The sequence below is a fragment of the Xenopus tropicalis genome, chromosome 3, assembly GCF_000004195.4.
Source record: "Xenopus tropicalis strain Nigerian chromosome 3, UCB_Xtro_10.0, whole genome shotgun sequence".
Lineage (NCBI taxonomy): Eukaryota > Metazoa > Chordata > Amphibia > Anura > Pipidae > Xenopus > Xenopus tropicalis.
The window spans coordinates 69,265,189-69,285,304 of NC_030679.2; the positions used below are offsets into that span (position 1 = coordinate 69,265,189).

At 36.8% G+C, this 20,116-nt stretch overlaps 1 protein-coding gene across 4 annotated transcripts in view; it reads right to left on the minus strand.

The window, feature by feature from the left end:
- Positions 1–20,116, minus strand: part of tspan12 (tetraspanin 12) — a 76,300-nt gene that overhangs the window by 11,283 nt on the left and 44,901 nt on the right. For all 4 annotated transcript variants that reach the window (XM_004912984.4, XM_031898979.1, XM_031898980.1 and 1 more), the window contains 3 exons: positions 15,746–15,820; positions 10,318–10,425; positions 1,197–1,340 (listed from right to left, as the gene is read on the minus strand). In XM_004912984.4, the coding sequence (XP_004913041.1) occupies positions 1,197–1,340; positions 10,318–10,425; positions 15,746–15,820 (327 nt within the window). The remainder of the gene's footprint in view (positions 1–1,196; positions 1,341–10,317; positions 10,426–15,745; positions 15,821–20,116) is intronic.

A 20,116-nucleotide genomic window follows, 5' to 3' on the forward strand; every position in this document is an offset into this window, starting at 1 on the left:
TGGATTTTTTTTACTGCCTTTCTCTAGAACATCTAAAAGGAGCTCAGAACTAATAGTACTCTTTTAACAGGAGTTAGTAGGTGCTGTAATTGGGCTCGGTAACATAAAAGCCTTTCTCAAATAAAATAAAGTAAAAAGGAATTGCTAGGTTCTCAGTTGCTTGAGAGCTATGCTATGCAAGGTACATCAGGACAGGACACTGATTTACTGCAGCTCTGTTTAACCTTCCTTAACTACATTTAAGAATAATGAATTATTTTTAGAAACGAATGACATTATAGAGCAGGCTAATCGACTCATTTATTAATAGGTTTCTGCATAAACAACAAACCATCTCATTTTTTGCATTCAATTAAAACCACAAAGGATCCTGTAAAATAAAAACATTCCACTTCCTAGGTTCTACCATTACAAAACTGAACTACAATGTGATGAATTGTATCTGAATTGAACTGCAGTCCCAGAAGACGTTTCAAGAGCCTATTTGAGATTTGTAACCATTATGTGCTTTGTACTTCTAGGCATCAAGGGACTACTTCTATTTTTACTTTGTTTCTGAATACAGTGCCTTTGAGGTTTGACTACAAGGATGTCATTTTAGTAAACCCGAAACAGATAATATACAATTAGAGAGATAACTCAAGCAATTTGTTAACAAGTTCTTCATCTAGTCAAAGCCAGCTAAATAAACACAGAGAGTCTACATTAAAAAAACTGCATGTTTTCTGCTTTAAAAGAGGGGTGGATTTAATTGGTACTTTTGTTTTAATTGCTCTGTTTTCTAAATATAGCCACATAATCTTAGCCTTTGTCAAATCCTATAAGGAGCAATATATGTCATTTTGTGGTGTGAGGGGGTAGCCAATAACCCCTTTTGCTTATAGTTAAGTACTAAATTATTGTGACATATTTTATCCAATCAAGGACTGTACTAAAGGTATATTATACAGGTAGTTTACCTATGTCTTGGTTTTAAATGCAAACACTAAGGCCAGTCACACACTGGGCTGCACCTTGGCCGATGCAGTCCCCTGATTCTTAAGGAACATCTTAAGAATCAGGGGACTGATGTTTTTTTTATCTTTTTTATTGAATAAGCCCGATATTTTATTGCTTTTGTACAATAATTTTTTTTATTACTTTAAATTTAATATAACATTTTATAAGGTAATTCAGATAACTATAAAAACCCCCACCTCTTGGTATAGATCACTAAGATCTCCATGATGTGCTTGTTTGGAGCAGCCTGGATATTCTTTAACGCAACAAGAATCAGGAGGCCAATCCATCTCTGTCATCTCTAACCAGTCTGTGAGATATACCACGCCACAGCACTTGAACTGTTAAAAAGAAAAATAGCATTTATATTTCTTACAACTGTTCCATGGAAAACAATGGCACGTTCATCTAAAAAGCAAAAGCTTGCATTTATTGTTTTTTTTCTAATGAGGGCTTTTAATTTTGAAAATGTATAGTATATAGTCCAATACAATTGGTCTTGTTCTAAATCATTTTTGTAGTAGTTCAATGAAAAAGTATTATTTATTAGTGATGAAGGAATCTGTTCTATTTCAATTAGCTGAAAAATTCCCAAAACAATTCTTTTTTGATGCGCGACACATTTTTGCAAAATTTTTTCATGAGAAAATCCACCAATGGCGAAATACAGAAATTCACCACACATCACTATTATTTCCATATACTATAAAACTATATATTCTATGCACTATGGCAACTAAAATGTATAAGTTTTGCCTACAAGAACAAACCAGCAGGTGTCAGTGTGGAAGTTTCATTTAAAAGGCATTCATTGATTATCTACAGATTCATATAAGGTTAATGTCAGACGAAGTGTATTCTCGGCAAGCAGAAAAACGCATGCTGAGAATATGCCCGCTACTGTAAAATCCACCTACCTGTGCCTGCACCCGAAAGCATGGAATACGCTCTGGTGCAGGCACATGTAGCCGATATCCGCCTAAAAACACAAAACTTTGCATTTTCAGCAGATACATGTGCCTGCACCCAGGTGTATTCCATGCTTTCGGGTGCAGGCACAGGTTGGAGGATTTTACAGTACCGGGGGTTTCCTAAGCAATCGTTTTTAAGCTTGCAGAGAATATGCTCAGTCTGACATTAGCCTAATATTATACTAAATGAGAGGCAATTTTGCAGCTGTTGACATATTCAAAGACTCCACCCTCACCCAACTAAAAAGGGCTTTAATTTGACAAACTCTTCTATCAATTCAGGAGCTTTAAAGATGATTGAATCAAGTGTCCCCTGTACTGGTCCCCCATATGCAGGAAAGAAACCCCCCCATACCGATTTTGAAAATGCAGTTACACAGCAGGTTGGTGCCCATTTGCCTTCTGGTCCTCTGCTTTCTGATGGTCATTAGAGATGTAGCGAACTGTTCGCCGGAGAACTAATTCGCACGAAAATTGGGTGTTCGCAAGTTCGCGAACTTTTAGCGATGTTCGCAATTTTAGGTTCGCCTTAGCTGGAGCCAAATTTTGACCTCTCACCCCAGAGCCAGCAGATACATGGCAGCCAATCAGGCAGCTCTCCCTCCTGAACAACCCCCCGGTCCACTCCCTTCCATATATAAACCGAAGCCCAGCAGCCATTTTACATTCTGCCTGTGTGTGCTTGTTGAGTTAGCATAGGGAGAGAGCTGTGCAGGGGTTTGAGGGACAGTTTAGGTAGCTTTGCTGACTAGTAATCTACTTTCTACTGCTCTGTATGTAGCTGCTGGGGACAGCTGTCCTGCTGATCTCATCTGCTGTAACCCAATAGTCCTTGTAAAAGCAGTTTATTACACAAGTTTAGCAATGTAGTGTGATTTCTGCCCTTTACAGCACAAAACGCAACGCTGTGTCAACAACGTATTTTTCAGAGAAATTTTTGCCCTTGATCCCCCTCCTGCATGCCACTGTCCAGGTCGTGGTACCCTTTAAACAACTTTAAAATCAGTTTTCTGGCCAGAAATGGCTTTTCTAGGTTTTAAAGTTCGCCTTCCCATTGAAGTCTATGGGGTTTGCAAAGTTCGCAAAAGTTCGCACTTTTTGGCAGAAGTTCGCGAATGGGTTCGCGAACTTTTTTTGTGAGGTTCGCTACATCTCTAATGGTCATTAGGCATGAGCACTTGAATAAATTATGCTAGGGCACATGTTCCTGGTTGGTAAATGCCCCAGAAAGCAGAGGGCTGAAAACAGGCAGCTGCTAACCCCAGAGGCTTAGTTGGGGGAGGGCCCTAAAAACTAACTTTTAATTTTTTAGGTTTTTAAATTTTTAGTTTTTTTTAAACTGGCAATATTTCTGTAAGACCTTCTATTGCGTATACTATTTTTCATCAGTAAGATAAAGACTGTATGTAAAAAGATAAGGAAAGGTAGAATAGCATGTAAGATGTAATTGGCTCCAGCACAGCGATTACAGCCGAGCACAACTCCAAGGAGTTAAGCCTGAGTGCTGGGTACAAGAAAGTGCAAATGAGTGCATTGCTTTGATTAAGTTGTATGTCCTTCACAAATAAGCCCTATGTTGTTTAACACCATTAAAATAAGTTACAGTGACGAAGGACACCTTTGTTGAGTCTTGCGCCATGTTAGTAAAGGACCCATAATTATTGTAATTATGTTATAAAATCTGCACAGTTTGCAACAGTCACCTATAACAGGCACCTATAACAACCAATTGGCAGGAAGCATTTAGTGGTCATCTTTAAAATTAAAAAAAAAAAAAGAAAACATCTTATTGGTTATTATGGGTTACTGCACTTGGGCAAACTTTTACCATTTATTACATATGGGGGGATGTTATTTATGCCAGGAAAGAACTCATCTGATATATCCTAATGGCAAATGTGGATGGAGCACCTACTTTTACTAAGATAAGTGGATCTCAGTATAAGTAGGTGGTGAAGTATATTCATTTATCCAGTAAGCCAGAAACACTGAAGAAAGGCTAAGTCACTGGGCATCCCCAGTGGGGGGGGGGAGACACTCACTCGTAGGTACCCCGGTCTGGTGCGGTTTTCTTCTCACAGGAACCCCAGCCTGGAGTAGAAGGTAATGTTAGGCACCCCCCAGTGACTTAGCCTTTCCTTCTCCTTTAAGTATACCTAAAAAATTGCCCACTGTCTACATTCTCCAATAGTATGAAATAGCTGTAGGCAGTGAAGATGGAGAAAGGGAAATTCTATACTTGGGGGCAGAATTATAAAAATGTGGGGGCAGTCCAGCCATGGTGGAGAGAGGACACATGCTTTAAGAGCTCCATCCAGCTAATACTTAAAAGCCTGTTCATAAGCTACTATTAGCTTTAAGAACAGAAAGCGGGTTACCTATTCCTCACAGCTACAACATGGGAAAGTGAAAGATCCGAAAACAACGCATTATAATGTTGCTTTTTCTTCAATAGACTCTCAGCCAGGAAGCGCTGCTTTCTTCTTCTGCTTTCTTCCCAAGATGGTGCCAAGTCCAACACTGTAACTGTACAGACCTGCTGTGTGCCGCTTCTTGTCCCACACCATCAGTGAGTACATGTCCTTTATCTACTCCTCAACACCAGTCCCTGCAACATCTACCTTCAGGCATCATTTCAGCAGAACAACCAGTGACTGAACAAATTCCAGCTGACCAGTTAGCATACTTACAGACAGCCTTGACATCTTCCATTACACAAACAGTCTCTGCTGCTGTGAATGCTGCAATTAAAGACCTGCAGATGGATGTCACAGATTTGGGGGACTGCACCGATAAACTGGAAACCTATACTGATGATATAGCTCAAGTGTTGAGGAGGATAACACTTTCCTTAATGAGGAAGTACTCCATTTAAGAGATATGTGGGAAGACTTAGAAAATATGTCTAGAAGGCAAAACTTAAGATTCTGGGGAATACAAGAGATGATAGCACCACCCAATATATTAAATTATCTTAAAGGCTTATGTGCTTTCATATGCCCCGATACCCCAGGAGCCATGTGGCAATTTGATAGGGTGCACTGCTCTTTGGGCCCCAAAACACCTTTAAAAAAATCTCCATGGGATATCATTCTATGCTTTCACTACTTCCAATGTAAGGAAGCTATGCTTGGTAAAACTGGCTCTACCAGTACACTGGAATTTTGCTGGCCATTCATGCACCGATAATATCGTACGAAACCTCATTGCGTACGATATTCAGTGCGTGTATGGCAAGTCGGCGAGTCGACCGATATCGCATGAGGCTGCTGATATCGGTCGACTCGCCGATCGGGTGGGTTAAAAGATTTTGACCCTGAGCAAAATCTGCCTTCAGGGCTGAATCAGCACAAGGAGGTAGAAATCCTATTGTTTCTACCTCCATATCTGCCGTTTCAGCCCTGAACGTTAGTGGCGGATTGGAACGATCTTTCCTGCGACCGATGGTCGCCAACTGTTAGTGCCCAAGTTCCATTGGACCTTACTATTCTTTTACTGGGCAGGCCAATACCAAACGACATAAAAGTGGGCAAGCCTTGGTCAACCAGGTCTTAACAGCTACCTGCCTAGCCATATCAACTAAATGGAAGAACCCAGAAACACCTAACATGGTTGAAATAATTAAGTGTCAAAGTCAACAGAATCTTTGAATCAGGTATTGCTATTATCCAAAATGCAGTCTCCATAGGAACAGCAAGACCTAGCTACCCCCTCAACCTAAAAAGCCTACACCCACATACAATCTTTATTTGACAATTTTTATTTGACATAACCAACTGTATCAACTCAGACTATCCAGTTTATGTGCATCCATGTCACTACCGTAAACTGTTTGTTTACAGTTCATGTTACACATCACCCCATATAATACCAACTAAAAAAGACAATGGACCTAGCTTACTGTGTGCTCCTACTTTATGAATCTTTGAAACATTGTCATATGATGCAATCCATTACATTGGTTTGAGCGAACCCTGAATCCTTCATAAAAGATTTGGGCAAACACTGAACCAAATTCAAATCCTAATTTGCATGTACAGGTATCGGACCCCTTATCCGGAAACCCGTTATCCAGAAAGCTCCGAATTACGGAAAGCCCGTCTCTCATAGACTCCATTTTAATCAAATAATTCAGAATTTTAAAATTGATTTCCTTTTTCTATGTAGAAATAAAACAGTACCTTGTAACTGATCCCAACTAAGATATAAATAATCCTTATTGGATGCAAAACAATCCTATTGGGTTTCATTAATGTTTTATTGATTTTTTAGTAGACTTAAGGTATTGAGATCCAAATTATGGAAAGACCCCTTATCCGGAATGCTCCTGGTCCCGAGCATTCTGGATAATGGGTCCTATACCTGTACAAAGTAGGCTCTGGAATGGTTTTCCAGAAGATTTTTTTTTACTTCCGTGGTCATGTAACCAAAAGGATTTGGTTCAACCAGACACTTGGATTTGGGCAAATACAAATCCTGCCGAAAAAGTCTGAATCTTTGGTATTTTTTATAAAATTAAAAATTAAAAAAAAAAGAATTATGAAAATTTAAGTTGAGAACTTAATACATAAAAACTAATTTATTTAACAGAATTATCAAATTGTGAATTTTGAGCTTAATACATAAAAACCCACCCGCATTCTATTCATTCCTATGGGATTTTTAAAAGCATATTTATGAAATGGTAAACTTTCACCCACTGATAAATATGCTTCTGAAAATCCTGTAGGAATGAATAGAATGTGGGTGGGTTTTTATGTATTAAGCTCAAAACTCACAATTTGATAAATCTGTCCCTTAGTATTTTGTTTACTAAATAAGAGATACTTGACACATTAATAAAATAAAAATATAGTCTATATGCACGTTTCTAGAGACTTCAGATTAAGAGAACACTGAAATAAATTCATTATGCTGTGCTCATATTTGTTTACATGCCAGCCTGATAAATCTTCTTCAGTGTCACAGTTATACGGCCTATCTTACTTTGTCAGTGTCTAGGATTGGAGGTTTAATTTACTTTAATTACTGAAAATGCCTCCAAACATTACATTCTTGGAGGTAAGTACATTAATCTGCTTCTGACACTTCTGACTGTGCTTATAGTATAATTGAAACTTTCTATCGTGTTGTTTTATGGTCTAAATTTACTAACAAACATACATTAGGGCTGAGCTGGGATAAAGAACTGAAACAGTACATATAAAATACTGAAGATGTTTCACGGGCTGGTGTTTAATTTAATATCTGACCTAGGAATTATGATTGATCAGAAAATCACTTGGGAAAACAGGATGCTGCTAGGCAATATCAATATTTCTTTTTATGAGAAGTCAGAAAGCTTACTTTTACATTAGATAAATGATTTCTGCAATAAAACTTCAATGGTTATTTCTGCATATTACTTGACCCATTCTATATACTGGGTAGGAATTCATTCAGTATATAAACTGCACTCATGGTTTATCTCATGCATACTCAACAGATGTTTGGGCCTTTTGTATTTTAGCAGTCCTTTCTATTATGTTATATTTCACTGCTGAGACACCAGTGTAGATTGATTGTGCCTAAGGTATTGATCTTTTTGTAATTTATTATTTATAAAATTTTAAAATTTGAGAAATATAACATTAGCATTTGTGCTTAAAGAAAACATTTGCATTCAGTCAGTTGTCTAAGGTGCATTATTTGTTCTTGAATTTGAATAATTGTATAAATTAACATCTTCCTTTCCTCAGTTGCAGCCTGTTAGCCTGTGAGATAAAAAGCAGCTCAGTAAACATGGGGCTTCTCAACTGCTGATCTGTGTTTACCTCGCTAGCAGGGACAAGAAGCAGAATGTTTAGTGCAAGAAATCACAAAAATGTATTTCTTATTAATAGAAAAGGCAAGAATTATGCTCAGCACAAGCACTTTTTACATAGAAATGTCGCCTCTTTAACTAGAAACTTTGTCTAATCACCTGTATCATATTGTCCCAAGTATATTGTCTGTCTACACTCTCTACTGCAATTCTGTTTTTTCCTGTTTCAAAAATATGAGGTTGACTAGTAAATGGGATTTCAGAGCACAAAGCACCACTCTTACAGAAACAATGGTCTGAACACAGCAATGCCCACTATAGAGCTGAGCACTGGCCATAAGAAGTGGCAACAGCTGAGGAAACTGTGGTATGCCATTTGTTGCAAATGCTGAGAGTGAAAGGCATCTCCATTAATTCTAGGCCATCCTATCTATTTTGTTTTCATGTTACTAGCATAACAGATTAATATAGAGAGGACATTTCTGTGTGTCTATATTCAACTCCAGAATCTTTCCAGGATGCCCATATCAATGAATGGCAGAGAGGCAACTGAATGGTTTGTAAAAAAAACAGAGTAGAACTATGGTCAAGAGAGATATACTAATTATTTCAAAGAAATGGGTGGAGTCCACAAACAGGTCCAGGCATTTAGGTTGTATGGTAAATTTTTACACAATATATTTTAACTATGCTAAAGTGAGGCCAGGATTACAGTGTAACGTAGGAGGAGGGGCCTACATGACGGGGTTGGAACTGTGAGTACAGATTGGCAAATTTATTTAACTGGCTGGATAAGTAAAGGAAAGGGGAGGAGGTTCCAGTTTGACAGAGAAGGGAACAGTCCTCCATTTTGGCACAGGCAGCACCAGCACAAATTTCCTACCCACTCTCCCTACCTTGGTTAACTGATCGGCTAATTAATATGTGGTGTCTACAGTAGTCTTAGTTAAGGTGGCCATACACAGTAAGATCTGCTTGTTTAATTATATGCAGTGCAATAACTATTTATGTGCTATACATTAAAAATGATCTGTGTATTTAATCCTACAAAGGTTTGCTGTAATTAAAATTGGCATGCAGGCCCCTGTTAACTAGATATGCAAAAATAAAGCAAACTTCTCATTGACTAACACACAGTTAGTGCCATTTAGGAAAGGAATATGTTTGAATATGTTTGACCATGTTTGTGCAAGAAGTCAAAATAACTGTAGAGTATCTTTGATTGATCAGTATAAATAGATAGATAGAGAGACAGATAGACAGACAGCTCAGAATGAATACAAAGCAGAAACGGCAACTGTCAGTGTGCTGAAATTTCACTCTAATTTGTAATCTTTTTCTTATTATAAGGCTATATTAAGAATAGATAATAAGTTGAAAAATGAAGTCACAATATCTGCACCTATCAGTGGAGCAATTAATACCTTAACGGTCCCATTGTTTTCATATATTTACCAATCTAAAAAATTAAATCCCTTTCTCTAAATCTTTTGCAACTGATGAAAGTTTATTTAATTTGATCACTGTAGCCCTCAAACAGACCTTTTAATGCAAAGCCAGGAAATGTTTTAATTAACAGGAAATGTGTGAAACAATGGTTAGCTTTAACACCATGACAAGGCTAACAGAGTGATAGGCACTGTATAGTTTTTCTTTTCCGGTGTGCAAGCATATGTCTGAATTTTGTCATCTTTCCCTTGTCTACTTCCTTGTGAACAATATTCAAAACAACGCTATGTATATATAAGATGCAAAAGACTTGAATAGTACATAATAATATCTTTTTGTTCTTGGCCAGACAAAACACTCAGGGACAGATTTAATAAAATCTAGACTAGGAAATTCTCACGGATTCTCAGCAGTTCGAATCAAATCATGGTTATTAATAATTCCCTGACAGGTAAGCACTTCAACATGTTTTCTGTTCTGATCAAAATGTGTTGGACTTCTTTGACCACTCAAATTCCATTCGGTGTTATGAGGTGTTAGAACTCAGTGGCAGCGCTGAGCTCTACCACCCAACTGAATTTTTAAGCCCCTACAATTATTACGTTTTAATTAATGTAATAAAAGTTGATAGGAAGTTTGACAATTCAGAAATGCTCTTATTTTCACAGGGGTCTTTGTTTCTAAATTTTTTTGCAAATCCAAAAACGCATCCTGCCATTTTTAATAGAAAATCTGCCACTGAGTCCCTGAGCTGCTAATGTCCCTGAGCAAGGCCTGTTTGTTGCAAGATTGTTAGAATAACTTGCCCACGTTGAACTATTACCAATAGTACAATAGTAACGGTTCCTGGTTTAAAGAACATGTCTAAAGTCTTATTCAGTGTTATGTGAGCTATTTCAATATCTTGATTTCATTAAATATAAAGGATCTGCTGGTCCCCAAGGCCTTAATAAACTAAACAAGGCCATGTCTGAATACATATTTGTAATAATGTTTTTAGGAGAACATTTTATAATTAAATAAATAACCTTTATTATTATGTTTTATAGGAGGACAATGATATACAAGTCAATATAGAATATGTATTGTACTTACTTCCCTTTGAAAGAAATTCCATGCATTTGTCAGCCACTGGTACCTAGGAAACCCATAGTTTGGCATTTTAGCTTTTAAAGTGACCATGTCTGACCACTGAACTGGAGCCTGAAAATAAAAAGTAGAATGTATATTTTAATATATTTCTATATTAACCCTTAAATCAAGGTTATAATATTGCATGATGGTGTTAAAATCTAAAACTATAATAATTTCATTTTACATTGGTTCTACTGGTTATTATGCATTAAGATGCAAAGAGTATTACTATATTCTGCAAATTTTACTGGTTTTGGTGTATAAAGATGCAAAGAGTATTAAAGGAGTGGTTCACTTTTAGTATGTTATAGAATGGCCAATTCTTTTCAGTTGGTCTTCATTATTTATTTGTTATAGTTTTGAATGTTTAACTAATAATAGCTTGTTTTTTTAATCTGGATTGAAAACAGCAGCATGCATGCAGTTTAATGAATATTCATAAAGACAAATGAGTAAGTCACAAAGGAACTAATTTCACTGTACTTTTCCCTAGCATACAGTCTTCCAGCTCCCACGGCAAAATGTGCTTCTGAATCTCAAGAGCCCTTTGCATGCCAAAATATATGTTTTCCTGTGTGTTTCTGCCTCCACATGATTGGAAAAATACCAGATCTGCTCATTTGTAAAAAAAAAAAACATGCTGGCAGTATTTACAGAACTGGCAAGAATAAATTGCAATTAATACATTTAATAGGTCATTTCTCTATGTATCTTAGCTGTAAAACTGGTCCAATCTGTTACAAAAGAAAAAAGAGAAATACATATACATAATAGTTATTTCTAAACTTTTTAACTTGCATATGTCAGAAAAAAAAACCTTTTAACATTTTAGTGGCATTTCTCTTTTCAGGTGTTATCAATAGGTCAATGGCAATGGCATAAATCAAATAAAAAACCTTGGCGGGAAATGCTGGATGCAAGTGAGTGCCTCTGACATTTATTGTTGGCCACTGGTTCAAAATAGGATGGGGTAATCTATAGAAGGCTCAGACTTTTGCTGCTATGCACAAAGGTATCTGTACTTATACAAATTCCTTTGCAGGGACACTGTTCACACACAAAAGCAGAAAGAAAATGTGCACTACACACAGGGTGCTAACTTGCATCAGCACTGGGGAATTGTGCACAAGCCGCTTCCTACAGTCTTTAACAGGTGCATTGTAGGTAAAAACATGCTGATCTGCATCTGAGTGTTGATGACTGCAGTTTACATGTGGGGTAGTCACTAGAATATACTGATCGCAGAACACTGGTGACCAGAATGTTGATGGAATTAACTGCAGGAACTGCCATTAAAATCACAAAACAAAAAAAAGCAGGTATGTAAATGCACTAATTTGAAACTGGCTGGCGCAACATGCTAGTCACCAAATATTTATACTTCGTTTCAATGCAGGCAGTTCCCACAGCTGGTTGACAGCTGGTGAGTGCCATAACGATATAAGGGAATACTGAAACCATGCTGGTGGTTTTGTATTGTAGCTGGTATTTTTTAAGGGAAAACATTGTGACATGAGTTCAGTTAGTTGTGTTCCAATAATAAATACACATACTTTTTACACAGACATACATGATACATTTGAAAGGAAACCAGTCTGAGCCTAAGAGGGAAAATTGTGCCCACAAGCATAGACACAGAGCCAGTAACCCCCCCCCTCATATTGTCTCATTAGAAAATGATGCATTCTGGGACTCAAAGTACCTCTGCCTACCAAAGCGTTTTGTGAACAGATCCTGTGGAATACAGAAGAACTTCAAGAACTTCCAGAATTTATCACTCTACAATGAAACAGGGTGAGGAAGGGGTTGGATTGCTTTTTTAGCCTAAGGGAGATTGGAAATTATTCTTACAAGTCAGGTATAGACTATCATGGTATTCTTTCAGTCTGTGTAATATCTATATAGAAAAAGAAAACATTTAAATTTATTTTTGGTGGAGAATAATTTCTCTGGGTCTGATTTTTTAACATAGGTGCTAAATTGCACCAGTGCAGTTAACAAAAGCAGCCAGTTATGCATTTACTTTCATCTTATAACTTGTAGTGGAAGGAGGAAAAAAAGTAATTAGTGTTGCTAGAATATTATGCAATAAGGATGCTGGACGAATACTAAGGGGCACATTTACTTATCCACGAACGCTCCGAGCGTTCGTTCGGTCCAATCATCTTTTCCTCAACTTTTTCGGCGCTTGTGCGACTTTTTTGACGCTTTTGTGAGTTTTTCTATGCTTGCGCGACTTTTTTGTATTTTTAGCGCGAAAAAATCGGATTGTTTTTTCCGCAGTTTACAGCGTTCGGTACGAAAATTTTGTGACTTTCGGATCGCCAATACGATATTATCATGACTAAAACAATTTTTTTGTAAGCATTTTTGTGATATTTGCGATCTACAGAAATTTTCGTTTCCAATCTGAATTTTTTCCATTCGGGATTCGAACTCGTGTTTTGATAAATCTGCCCCTAAGAATGCAGAGCTAAGCAAAGCTTGCTGTAGGGCCTTGACCCTTGTAAGCCAAGGCAGAGCTGGTTTGTGCTGGTAAGGGGAAAGGGTTATAAAGATAAGTTTCTGTTTTTATTCTCTTCCCTTCTTTAACTTCTTACTAGGAAGAGTTGCCGGCTGGGGGGAAAAGTTTGAAAGATATGGATAGCTTCCATTTCAGCCTAACTGCCCAGGCAATTTTATCTAATTGTGAGCATCCAGCTGGCAACTGTAATTCTTAAAATGTTAGATTACAAAATGCTGGCTTTGGATTACTTAGAACTTCCTATATTTTTAAAACAACAATTGGAAATATTTTACAATTGTAAAGCATCAGATTTGAGGGTTATATACAAATACAAAAATAAGGCAGACATTATTTTTACCCATTACTATGCGGGGTCTGAATAGTATATAAATCAGATATTCCCAGCCAGAGGGGAAGAATACCTGACCCTTTAGAAAAAATGTAGACAACTGAGAATATATCCTGAAAATGGTATGATATTTATATTTTAAAAATGTAGGTGTGTTTTTGTCTAAAAACGTTGGAAATATAAATCCTTGCTCTATTCAGGTAAAGAGAATCAACCACTGAATTCTGCCCCAGGTAGCTTACTGACTATAAATCAACTGCCACTAATAATATCTTACAACTAAAAGTTCTTTTCCAGTTCCCAGCTCTTTTTATATTTGGCCTTGGGGGTCTAAATTTTTCCTGTGGACATTCCATTTTCCATTTACAGTAGTTCCATGCCATTGATTGTTTCAAGTAGCCCAGCATTTTAGACATGCCGAGGAAGAAACTGAAGAGCGTTTTATAACTGCCAAAGGATTTAGTAAGCAATCTATAATTTGAATTCAGAACTCATCACCTTGTATGTGGTCCAGTTAAATTTATTACTGAATTTTACTACTTAATTGACAATATCTGTTCTTTTCATTCAGTCATTTGTATCGGAAAAAACTGTAGCTGCATTTATAAACAATATAGTCCTATAAATTCTTGCCACAAGGAAAAACAAAGTGATTTGTTTACCTTACCAGGCTGGTTTCGATGTTATCTTACAAAGAACCTCTAAGCACAAAATGCATATACTGTTAACTTGGCCCATATTCTAAGCTGGAATTTAACATGTGTTTTTGTTGAAATGTTTTTATTTATTTCAAGTTGCCACAGTGCTTACAAAGTCTACATTACATCCAGTTTGGAAGACGTAAATATACCTGTAGCCACTTGGAAGATTTAAAAAAAAGAAAGTGATGTTACAGGCAATCCGTTTTAGTAATATTAGTAATATTTGGGAAATTTTATTTGGAAGGAAGCACGTTCTAAAGTTGAAGCTTTATAAAGAGGGGCTCCTACAATATCCTTCTAAGTTGTCTAGGGAATGAAGTACAGTTAATCCTTATCTGGCATTGGGTAGAGGGGGGAAAAAAAGTTGCATCACAGAAAGTGTTCTTTATACATGTGGCACTAATGTACTTTGACAGTTTTTCCTTTATATTTATGGACATTTTCTTAATGCATATGTTGATGTACTGCTTTATATATAGGTTCAGTTTATTCTGCGTGTGTGGGGGACTTTGTGTCAAAAAATGGACAAAGCAGAGTTTTTTGCTACCCAAAAGGGAGCTGTACAATGCATTGCATGTCGCCTTGGGAATTTTGACACTATGCTATGTTATATCCTAGGGATAATTTTATGCTTATGTGCTCTAGGCAGCTCATTTTACTGTTTTCAGCAACTGCTAGTGCATCAACATTGCTGCTCTGAATTTACAAAAACAAGTTAGTCCATAGGGCCTCAAATGAATTTTGAATTAGGAAGATGATTGCGATTATTTATGATTTATAACTACCCAAGTAAATCTGACAAGTTTCCAGGAATCCAAAATGTAATAATACATAGTTTAATCATGGTTTAACACATTCAAGTATAATTTGCTAAATACAAAGTATCTGTCAGCTTAGAACTATTATTTATAGGCTATGCACAACTGAGTAGAAACATTATTAGTTATCTCCACTCCATCTTACCCTGTTCTTGCAGAAGTTAAATATTCCCAAGCGAATCTCATATCTCATTTTCAATATATTAAATCTCATTGTTGGCACAAATATTGCATTTCACCTGAAGATACAAGGGGAGCTGGCCATGGGAGCACTTCAAGGTAAAATGCATGTAATGGAAGTACTATTTATGTAGCCAGAATTGCTACATACATGCACATTCCCTGTATGCTGGTAAAGCTATCACAATCAGTTTCATATTAAAAGCTACAGAAGACACAGCTTCTGCTGGGAGACACCAGATGCTTGAAGAGCCAAGTGACAGCCCTGCCTGCTGTGCATTTTCAATATACTGTATGTGTGTGAAATAAAATATTTGGCCTAAAGACTGTGGAACTGGCAGTGAAAATAGATTTTCTTTTTAGGGCACAGTAACATCTGGTTCTTATGTATCAATTTCTTAACATTTGTTTCCTACTAATCTGTTAAGCAAATCTAAGCAGTTCCCGTTACAAGGTGCAAATGACTGCCTTACTGGGAAAAAAGGTCAAACTTGGGGCCCTTGCACCTACAAGTCCCAGTCTGTGTTATCATTAAACTTAAGGGGGCTATTTACTAACCATTGGATTTTTAGCATAAAAGTGGCAGAAAAACTAGTTAGTCAAAACGACTAAAAATCAAAATCTGAGAATTTGCCAGCTAAAACCTGCCGAGATCATATAGAAGTCAATGTCAATTTTGATTCGGTTTTTTTGTGCGACAGTTCTAAAAAGTCACAGTTTTCATGAAATAAAATCGAAAAATTCTGAATTTTCACGACTTTTTCCACGCAGACTTTTTTAGATCAGACTTTTTAGTAAGTGTAAGACATTTTTAACTCTCTTGTTCGATACATACCGTAATTTCCTGTTCGTATGTCCATACTCCACAAGACAGCTCAATGCAGAAAATTATTAACAGGCTTCCAAAATACTGCAAACAAATAAAGAACCCAGCATAAATATACATTTTTTTTTATCAAGTGTACATTGTATATGGTAAACAATTCAAAAACTGTGGACCCAGTTGGTACTTTTTTTTTTAGCATATTTTATTTTGAGATCTGTATTTCAGACATGCATTAAAGCTAGTGAAATCCATTTGGTGCCTTTTAAGTAGCCTTTATTTTGATATCTGTACTTCAGAGATGCCTTAAAGCTAGTTAAAAAGGTAAGTCTGAGATATTGTGTAGAGTAAAGGTGCCCTTAAAGGTTTTACAAAAAGTTTCCTTACATGATTTTTATTTATCCGACATTTCAGTTCCTAACAGGAACTTTCCTCAGGGAAATATAGTAGCTCAGTAGTGAGTTTTAGTGGTCACACTGATCCCTTTCTATACTACACAGAAGGTATCTGAGGCTACAGTTGTCTTTGCCCTATAATTATCACTTTTGTTTAGCACTGATTTCATAATTTTGGCTTCTCACAGGCCAACATTAGAAGGATAATATGGACTGGACAGCTAGTTGGATTGCTGCTACACAGAAGTAGCCCAAACAGCCCATCCCAAGTACCATGTTGGATCATCATTCAGTCTAGGTCTACATTGACTGATCAGCACCTACAGGCTTTCAGACAAATTATTAACAAAGAAGGGGGTTTGCACATACACCAATGATCACACAGAACAGTTAAAATTTTACCAAAATATCTCGAATATCTGTGGCCAGAAATTAGATGTTATCATTATAAGATATACAGTGGAGGAAATAATTATTTGACCCCTCACTGATTTTGTAAGTTTGTCCAATGACAAAGAAATGGAAAGTCTCAGAACAGTATCATTTCAATGGTAGGTTTATTTTAACAGTGGCAGAAAGCACATCAAAAGGAAAATCGAAAAAATTACTTTAAATAAAAGATAGCAACTGATTTGCATTTCATTGAGTGAAATAAGTTTTTGAACCCTCTAACAAAAAAAGACTTAATACTTAGTGGAAAAACCCTTGTTTGCAAGCACAGAGGTCAAACATTTCTTGTAATTGATGACCAAGTTTGCGCACATTTTAGGAGGAATGTTGGTCCACTCCTCTTTGCAGATCATCTCTAAATCCCTAAGGTTTCGAGGCTGTCTCTGTGCAACTCTGAGCTTGAGCTCCCTCCATAGGTTTTCTATTGGATTAAGGTCCGGAGACTGACTAGGCCACTCCATGACCTTAATGTGCTTCTTCTTGAGCCACTCCTTTGTTGCCTTTGCTGTATGTTTTGGGTCATTGTCGTGCTGGAACACCCATCCACGACCCATTTTCAGTTTCCTGGCAGAGGGAAGGAGGTTGTCGTTCAGGATTTCACGATACATGGCTCCGTCCATTTTCCCGTTAATGCGAATAAGTTGTCCTGTGCCCTTAGCAGAAAAACACCCCCAAAGCAAAATGTTTCCACCCCCATGCTTGACGGTGGGGACGGTGTTTTGGGGGTCATAGGCAGCATTTTTCTTCCTCCAAACACAGCGAGTTGAGTTAATGCCAAAGAGCTCTATTTTGGTCTCATCAGACCACAGCACCTTCTCCCAGTCACTCACAGAATCATTCAGGTGTTCATTGGCAAACTTCAGACGGGCCTGCACATGTGCCTTCTTGAGCAGGGGGACCTTGCGAGCCCTGCAGGATTTTAATCCATTGCTGTGTAATGTGTTTCCAATGGTTTTCTTGGTGACTGTGGTCCCTGCTAATTTGAGGTCATTAACAAACTCCTCCCGTGTAGTTCTAGGATGCTTTTTCACCTTTCTCAGAATCATTGACACCCCACGAGGTGAGATCTTGCGTGGAGCCCCAGAGCAAGGTCGATTGATGGTCATTTTGTGCTCCTTCCATTTTCGAACAATCGCACCAACAGTTGTCACCTTCTCTCCCAGCTTCTTGCTAATGGTTTTGTAGCCCATTCCAGCCTTGTGCAGGTCTACAATTTTGTCTCTGACATCCTTGGACAGCTTTTTGGTCTTTCCCATGTTGGAGAGTTTGGAGTCTGCTTGATTGATTGATTCTGTGGACAGGTGTCTTTTATACAGGTGACTAGTTAAGACAGGTGTCCTTAATGAGGTTGACTAATTGAGTAGAAGTGTCTAACCACTCTGTGGGAGCCAGAACTCTTAATGGTTGGTAGGGGTTCAAAAACTTATTTCACTCAATGAAATGCAAATCAGTTGCTATCTTTTATTTAAAGTAATTTTTTCGATTTTCCTTTTGATGTGCTTTCTGCCACTGTTAAAATAAACCTACCATTGAAATGATACTGTTCTGAGACTTTCCATTTCTTTGTCATTGGACAAACTTACAAAATCAGTGAGGGGTCAAATAATTATTTCCTCCACTGTATATTCTCCTTGCAGTATTTTAATATACCTTACTTATTCTTTTCCTTTCAAAGATTTTCTAGGGGCTCTGTCAACTCAAATTTTGAAAACATATTTCCTTTTTTCTTTGAAGTAATAAAAGAGTACCTAATTAATCCTTATTAGAGGCAAAACAATCCTATCGGATAATATTCCCATGTTTAACAGACGCATATATTTGTTAGAAACAAACACACCATTTTACCTGATCATCTCATAACGAGGCCAATGATTCAAATGATCAATTTTGACTTTGTTTAGGAAAACAACGTTTGGTGTACTATATACTAATATATTTCTCAATTTTTTTGAATGTTTCTGGTAAATACGGTGAATAATACCTTTGTTTTTTAAAAGGGTATATGTTCCTTTTAAATGCCATCAGACATTCCTCCTACATATGGATGAACTTTGTGGTCCTACTGATTTATCTATATATTCTAGATTAAAAAAACATGAAAAACATCTTGGTGCTGTGCTGGGAGATTCAGTCTCCACCAGTGTAACAAGCCAGCAATAACCTCACAACTTCAACAAAGCAAAACTATTGAAAAACACTATACCCCATAATTATTAGTAGGCTTTTCCATCTTAATTTTGAGTTTTCTTCTCTGAATTAATTTAAATCATAATTTTTCTCAGTGTTTGAAATATCTACTTTGGTTGGAGAGACATCTTGGTAGAAGCTGATGCCAACAAAACATGAAACCCAAGTGAGCAGTTTACCAATGGGAATGCTAATTTATGTGTTGCGGGTGACAGTTCTGATGTTTTGAGGCTGTTCATTGTCAGGCTTTAGAACAGGTTTAAAATGTCACCTTATAATATATTTGTTACTGTGATAGAATATTTTCAAAAATTAGCATCTGTGGAGTCCTGAATACGAAAAGCAGAACAGCAAGATATAGATAGCCCTATGTAATGCAGAAATTATCTACGGCAATCTCGCTTTAACAGATGGATAGCAAAACATTCTGAAACAGACCGAGATTCCCAAAGTAGAATAAACAGTAAATCCCTGTACCGTAAAAGTGGCAATAAATACCAAAAGACAGAATTTGCAGCAAAATGTAACTCAAAAGAGATTTTAAAATGAACAAATTAGAATGAGCAAGCATAAAGTGCAACTAAATACATATTTTTAATGCACAGATGTTTCTATAATATCCAAAACATTAATATATATATATTAAACAGCCCTTGGGTGAATGATAATTCTGTTCAGTGAAGCCTGAACATCTGGTCAGTTGTGCACAAACATGAACTTTGTTTTATGACTGAGTTGAATATGACAACAACTGCCGTTACAATCAATTTAAATTAACATCCATATCAGAGAAAGGAAAAAAAACACTACTGACTCCTACAAGATATAAAATGATGAACTGCAGCAAATCAAGTCTTTGCATCTTAATGGTCTTAAAGGGGACAGGAGTTATGGGCTAGCAGATGGAGAAAAATATGCATAAATAAAAGGGAAAGATAGAATAAATCTCTGATGTGTCTTCTATTCAACTAAATATGATAGAAGCTGATGTTCCTGGTTTGGTTCACCAACAGATAAAATCAAATACAGACCTAATACACAATTAACATGGTCAGAGAAAAATAAAATCAATCATTTATTTACTACCTTTTATCTTTTATATACAAGCATACATTTTACAGATGGCAACACTAAACTAAACTTGCCTTTGGTTAAAAACTATCACTTGCTCTAAGTGCACTCCAAGTGATAATTGTTTGCCATGGTCAAGAATTAATTTATCAATACTGTAGTGCAGCCAAGTCAATTTAAAGTGCTTACTGGAAAATAGCAGAGCTTTTCCAACCACTCAATAGCACACACACACATTTATATGTATGTCCAGCACATTCACTAAACCAGAAAAAAAAGC